The sequence below is a fragment of the Oryzias melastigma genome, linkage group LG6 (genome assembly GCF_002922805.2).
Source record: "Oryzias melastigma strain HK-1 linkage group LG6, ASM292280v2, whole genome shotgun sequence".
Classification (NCBI taxonomy): Eukaryota; Metazoa; Chordata; class Actinopteri; order Beloniformes; family Adrianichthyidae; genus Oryzias; species Oryzias melastigma.
Window position 1 is genome coordinate 33248721 of NC_050517.1, and position 7354 is coordinate 33256074.

The following is a 7354-nucleotide window of genomic DNA, read 5'->3' on the forward strand; positions in this document are numbered from 1 at the left end:
GGTAGACATGCTTCACACACGCGCTACAGAGCCTGTATCTCACCGGTGCTTCTCCTGAACGAGCGCGTGCATCGCTATTAAAAGTCTGACGCAGCGTGCGCCCATAGTTCCTCAGACGCTCAGCGCTACAGCCTCTTTAAATGAAAATATAATATCGATACTTGGTGAGAACCCATCGAGAATCGATCGCAGGACTAAATATCGCGATATATTGCAATATCGATATTTTGGCACACCCCTAGTTGTGACCCACGAGATTTGGCCGCAGCTCACGAGATTTGGTCACGGTTCACGAGATTTGGTCGCGGTTCACGAGATTTAGTCGCAGCTCACGAGATTTGGTCGCAGCTCACGAGATTTGGTCGCAGCTCACGAGATTTGGTCGCGGTTCACGAGATTTGGTCGCAGCTCACGAGATTTGGTCGCAGCTCATGAGATTTGGTCGCGACCGGGGATCTTTAGTCGTGGGTCACAAGATTTGAGTCACGACCCACGAGATTTGGTAGCACCCCTTGAGATTTGAATCTTGACCCACAAGATTTGAATCGCAACCCACGAGATTTAGTCCCGGAGCACAAGATTTGGTTGCGACACGAGATTTGGTTGCAACCCCTGAAACTTTAAAGTGACCCACAAGATTTGAGTTGCGACCCCTGAGATTTAAATCGTGACCCACGAGATTTGGTCACGACTCATAAGACTTGGTCGTGACCCACAAGATTTGGTCCCAGCTAACGAGATTTGGTCGCGGCTCATGGGATTTGGTCATGAACAGCGAGATTTGGTCACAGCTCATAAGATTTGGTCATGACCTATGAGATGTGGTCGCGACCCATGAAAACTGGTCGCAGCTCACGAGATTTTATCGTGGGTCACAAGATTTGGTCGCAACCCACGAGATTTGCAGTCCATATGCAATTCATTAGTAAACTGTGCATCAGTTACATAATTTTAACGAGCTATGTGCATCATACACATGATATAAAAGTTATACATCAATAGTACATGCGCAAAAAGTCTGTTAGACATTCGTGGAAAGCCTCAAATTTGAGTACGCATCTCACAAAAATTATGCTTGAGCAGTACGGTACGGTCCAGTTAATTCTGGCGAGTGTTTCTACTCAGTTAAGCCTCGCTTCCACTGAGCGGTTTGTTTTTCCGGATGTATTCGTGGTGTAGACCGCTAGCGTGCAATTGTAGTGCGACAACTAGAAGTTTGAGATCTATGCTTTAACCCTTAAACACTGGAGCTTTAGCGCTAAATATTCATTCACACAAAAAAGTTAATTCTAAAGCGGAGAAAAGTCACTTTACAGCGAAATGCAACACTTTGGGTCATTATCGTGTTGTGTGTCGGCTTTACATTAGCAAAGTGTCGCATATTTTCTCTGCGTCAGAATCCGATTGTGTAAACATTTTAACATTACGTCAAAAGTCGTTCCTGATTTCTCTTTTATTTAATTATTCCAGAAAAACTATTTTTAAAAACACAAACATAACATCACAATTAAATAGAAAAGGAACATTTGAATTAATCCCACTGCTCATTAAAATTTGTTCTGTCATTTACTGCTTCCTCTGTTATGACACCGTCGATGAAATCAGTCGACCCCCCCTCAGCAGTACTGACCTTTCCCTCCGCCTCCCGCCGCGGGACGCCTTGGAGGAGGAAGCCGAGGTTTTGGATTTGGACGTGGCGATCTCGCCGTTGTCAGATGGGCTGGGGCCGTCCTTCACGGCCGTCGGGAGCGGCGCCGGTGGGACGGGCTCCTGGATCACCATGACATCATCTTTATTCTGCTGGCCAAGATGGAGCTTGGCAAAGTCGAAGCCCTTCACGCTGGGGGCCTGCAACTGAGAGAAGGGGCAGAAAGAGGAGTGAAAGGAGGAGAAACGTAAACAGAGAGAAAAGGTTATTATTATTTTAATAACATTTAGGACAAATTAAATGTAAAACAACTATATAAACATAAAAAAGGATTACAAAACCTGTTTTAAAATTTAATTAGCTGAAAACTAAAGAGTGGGCTTTATAGAGGGAGGGGGCAGCTGGGAATCAATGGATAAAGAAGATGTCTGTGAGAAAGCAGGACAGAGAAGGAGGTCTGGGTAAACACAGAGCTGCTGGCTTTTCCTTTGAGGTGGTGGGGGGTGGAGGACTATTTCTGTGTGAAACCCTCAGGGCTTCCCGACAGCGGAGGCATAAACAGGCCGTGAAGGACTCCCGACGGCGAGTTGGGACGGAGCGACGAGAAACCGGAGGAGTGACACAAAGATCCCTAATCCCAAACGCTCACGGAGGGAAACGGCGGCTTAGAGGGGGCTTCTTAATGTCAAACTGCTAATCCAGAGGGGCAGAAATAATCTGAGGCAGATTAAGGGACACATAGACATACAAAAATGGGAATAATTACCCAAAAAAAAGGATATTTACTCTATTTATAGTACATGCTAAGAACTATGGATTTCTCCGCATGCGATGACATCATCTGCAAACACAAAGACGGCGTCCACAACTCTACATGATCCTCTGCATCTACTGCTATGACCTCACAGTTACACAAACAAACACTGGTTGCCATGACGACCACAGCACGTGTACCTCCTGCGCTCTCCTCCCTTCAGACACAACTTTTCTCGTCTCTTCTGTCTTTGCCACCTCTGAGTTCTTCTGTGCAGATTTGCTCTTTTGTTGCCCCGGTGATTTCACGCCTGCTGTAGGTTTCCAATACTCATCATCCTCTTCTTCCTCTTCCTCTTCTTCTTCCTCCTCATCCTCTTCTTCTTCCTCTTCCTCTTCTTCCTCCTCCTCCTCCTCCTCCTCCTCCTCCTCCAGGTCCTCGCTCATTCTGTGTTTGCTCTTGAGCAGAGGGACGGATCTCTAAGCAGAAGCAGTGAAGAAGAGGAGAATCTGATCCAGTGATGAAGCCGATTGGCTGCGATCTACCTGGGAGGCGTCGGCCATCTTTCTACTGAAAAGCTGCTTCCACAAGCGAGCGACTTCAAACACAAAACCACTACGTACGATTACTACAAACTATCAGACACTGCTCGGTACCTTCCCCTGTTCAACCTCCATCTCCTCTACTTCCTCCTCTTCCTCCTCCTCATCATACTCCTCCTCTTCATCCTCAGAAATCTGAATTTCCTCTTTAGTGGGAGGCCGTGGCTGATGAAGAGAGGACTCATCGGAGGGCTGAGAGAGCAGCAGTGAGGATTGCGTTACATTAAGAACATCATGGTCACATCTACAGGAATCATGAAGGACTTTGACTCTTAAAGCTGCATTCAGCAGAAAGGAGAGCAGACGTGAAGAAGAAACATTTAATGTTTGGTTCGAGCGTGAGAAGTGAAGCCAGCTGATATTTGGAGGGTCGGTTCTGACATGAGAGCTCACAAGTTACAAAAAGTCACATAAAGGGGCCTGATAATAAAAAAGATAGCAATTTAAGGCTAAAATAAAACCCACAATCGCCTTAAAATTAAAATGTGTGTCTTGTCAGTTAAATGGAACAAAATTCCACAGTTTTTCTGCAGAGTCCTCATGAAGCGGCTGTAGAGTTACAGGTAAAAGATTCACCTTCTGGCAAACCTGGAGGTCAAATCAGGAACATTTTAAATAAAATAAAAAAAAAAAAAAACTGTAAATTTGGGGGGAAAATTGATAATTTGAAAACAGTTTTAAATTCAAAAGAATTGTAAACTTGGAGAAAATACAAAAGAATGAAAAAGGAAAATTTGAAATGAAGAAAAAAAAATTAAAATCTAAAAAAGAAATATTGAAATTTGAAAAATAAAATTGTCAATTTTTAATTTGGAAAAACATATATTAAAAAATGTAAAACTTTGATCAAATTTGTAACAGCTGCTGTTTTGTATTTTCAACCGTGGTTTTTCCGTTTTTCTCCCTCTTCTTTTTCATTCCTCAAGTTTCAATTCAACCTTTTTTTAGCGTTGATACTCATTTGACTTGGGGGCGGGGCCATGTTTGTCATCATGTGATGGAGGTTATGGTGACGTCATTCAGTGAGGGGGGAGGGGTAACAACAGACGCTGTTTTAAAGTGGAAATGATGTCACCATTGTTCAAATTCATTCCTTACTACAAAAAAAACAATATACAGAGCAGGAAAATCTGGATTTTAAAGCAATTCAGACACTTTTTTATTTTTTTAATGTAAATCTGAATTAATACGAACATTTTACAATACTTATTTATGACTCCACCGTGTTCCGATTAAGAAATGTTAATGGTTTATCTAAAAAAAATCCATTTAAACAAATTTTTTCACAAAAATTGTTTAAACTCATTACATTGTGGTCTATATTTGCTAATTCAATGAGGATCGATGCAGTCTGGTTTCTCGCAAAGACTTCTGGGAAATTTCTCGGACATTTGATTTTGGAATTCTAGATTCAGGGAGCAAGACAAAATGGCAAACGCAGATGAGTGTAACAGATTTAGAGTTTATAGTTTATTTTTAATTCAAATTTTAAATTGATCAGTTTATGTTTTCAGGTTTAAAATATTTTTTTTATTTAAACTTAGAATATTTCCATCAAATTTACAGTGTTCTTTATAGTTTAAAAACTGTTTTCAATATATATATATTTTTTCAAATTAAAATTCTGGATTTTCTTTCACTTTAGCTGATCTTGATTTGACCTCAAACAAAACAGCAGAAATCTGCCTCCAAATTACTTTTTTTATAGTTTAGCTTAAAATAAAAGCATAAAATAAAAATAATATATTTTATCATTCAAAAAACTTTAAATTGTAAAAGGAATTTAAATTGAAACAATACAGAAACAGAAAGCTACATTATTTCAAATTTTTTAATTTTATTTTTCTAATTTTCAATATTTCCTTCAAATTTTAAATTTGTACTTTTGAGTTTAGCAGTTTTTTTCACATTCAAAATCTGTTTTTTCATTCACTTTACTTGATTTAACTCCATACTAAACGTCTGACTCAGAATTAGCAGCTGAAATTAGCCTCCATCTGCTTTTTTGTGGCTTAGCTTGAAATAAAACAAATAATAAAATGATAAAAAATGTGTCAAACATCCTTTTATCCTTATAAAACTTAAACAAAAATTTAGAGGATACTGGAACAGAAAGCTTTGCCACATGTTTTTTTTTGTCAATAAGTAAAAAATGTTGAAGTATAATGAGATAATCGAGGCCTTTTTTAGAACAAGGATAATTTTTTTTACAAATTTAATAAACGAGGAGCATAAGCTGACCATGAATCCATTCTTCAGCTGAAACATTAAAGATTTACGTCTCCAATCTGGGGAAATAAATGATGAAGCATACATAATGTACAGCAGCACACTGAGGGCCGACAAAGGAAATTATTCAGTCGGTCGTTCAATTCAGAATATCTTTATATAGCAAAAGTTTTTATGAATCATTCTCCATCAGGGACCAGAGCTGTTTTTATCTCACATCGTTTTTGAACACGAGGAATTTATTTTTAGACTTTTACGATCATGCTATAGCTGGAAGTACTTGTACTCTAGTAAAAATGTTACTTATTAAGATATTCAGAGCGTAAATGCTGATTCTTCCTCTTCAGGGAGCGGCTGGGGAGCACGTCCAGACAGTTTATTAATTATTTAACGCAGACCTCCGGTGAGCAGCTGCTTCCAGAGTTCAGGACGACTGAATGTGGAGTTTAGAGGTTTGTGGACAGAAGAGGCTCAGGTGTCACCGAGATGTTTGCTGCTCAGGTGACAAAAGTGAAAGGAGGAACGCAACTTTTAATCATCGATAAAAATTCAGAGACCAAAAAACTGATCTATAAATGACATTTCTTTGTCAAAACGTAACTCTTTAACACTGGAGATTTGATTGTTGATGTTTTTCTCTCTTCCATTACTCTATAAAAGACTGTTGACGAATGGACTTTAAGTTTTTTTAGATCAAATCTTTTCCTAAATCTTTTCTTTTGCGACACTTCACAGACATGAAGTGTTGATTTTTTAACAGATTCTAACACAAAGCGGATTTACTTTGTGTTAGAATCCATTTAAATTATATTAAACTGAACTTTTAAACAAACAAAATCCAAGAATTCCACAATTTTGACCAAAATATTTACTGTATTTTTTTTACCGTAATCACATATTTGTCTGTACTTCCCGTGTGGATTTTTAGCTTATCGGTCATAAAGCCAGTGACTCCTCCCCCTTACATCCCAAACAGGAAGTGGCTCCAAGAAGCCAAAATCCCGTAGACTTCTATAGAGAAACAAACAGTTCCTCGGTCACTCTATTGGTCAGAATAACCATTCTTGCTCTGCTAAATCTAATTATTTTTTCATATTTTGATAAAGTTATTCAAGTTATAAATTGGCCAATCGAATGTCGCAGTAAAAGTAGGCGGAGCCTGCTGGTCCCTGCATCAAACGTTTGATAGATTTCATGTAGCCCGTTTTTAATATAGTAGGGGTGTGGCATTCTAACAAGCTCACTCCTGATTGGCCAGAGTGGTTGCTGTTGAAATATTGACTCAGTCTGATTTGGACCAATCACTGCTTGGCTCCAACATGGCGGAGTCCTTATTGCAAATAAATAAATAAAAATAGTGACAAAAATAGCAACTTGATTGATTTAATTAGGTTGAAACAGGAAGTAAACCATTTTCTTTGGGTCTATTTCTTAGATATAATCAATAGTTTCATCCACAAAAATGTTTTATTTTCTTTAGAGTCAAATAAGACCTCAATTTTCTTTCCAAAAAAACCCCAAAAAACTCTTAAAATCCATAAAATCAAATATTTTTCCAGACACATTCAGTATATTACGATTTTTTTCTTTTTTAAAAATTGCATTTCTAAATTAAAAAAAATATATATATTTATATATAAGCTCTTTAAATCCATAAAATATAAGTTTGTTTTAGACACATTCAGCATATTAAGATTTTTTCTTGTTTAAAATTTGCATTTCTAAATTTTAAAATAAAAAAATACTATATATATATATATATATACTATATTTATATTTTTTAACAGCAAATCATTCAAATGCAGTGTGTTCTACATTCACCAATCTAGTGAGCATTGATTAGGTAGTTTTTTTTTGCAGACACTTCTGGGAAATTTTCAGAAAACTGTATTTTGTAATAGTGGATTTGGACACTCCAAAAATGGCAAAGGCCTGATATATATGGAAGCCCAAACTGTTCTTAATTAAATAAATAAATACAACATTATTTAATCAAGCAACACTCCAATAAAAGTCTTTTCAATAAATAATTGACCATTTTATTATGGAATACATTTCATTAAAATTTAAATGGACCATTTTATTATGAAATATAATTCATTTTTACTTTAAAACATAATT

General features: G+C 37.6%; 1 protein-coding gene across 9 annotated transcripts in view; it reads right to left on the minus strand.

Moving 5' to 3' along the window:
• si:ch211-1e14.1 (UPF0606 protein KIAA1549) overlaps window positions 1–7354 on the minus strand; it is a 40037-nt gene that overhangs the window by 12480 nt on the left and 20203 nt on the right. For 7 of the 9 annotated variants that reach the window (XR_004948129.1, XM_036212572.1, XM_036212573.1 and 4 more), the window contains exons 12-14: window positions 3059–3196; window positions 2603–2881; window positions 1631–1854 (exon numbers count right to left, since the gene is read on the minus strand). Coding sequence is in view for 8 of the 9 variants with exons in the window: in XM_036212572.1 (XP_036068465.1) it covers window positions 1631–1854; window positions 2603–2881; window positions 3059–3196 (641 nt within the window). In the remaining variant the exon portion in view is untranslated. The remainder of the gene's footprint in view (window positions 1–1630; window positions 1855–2602; window positions 2882–3058; window positions 3197–7354) is intronic. The other 2 variants (XM_036212577.1, XM_036212576.1) reach the window with 1 other exon arrangement.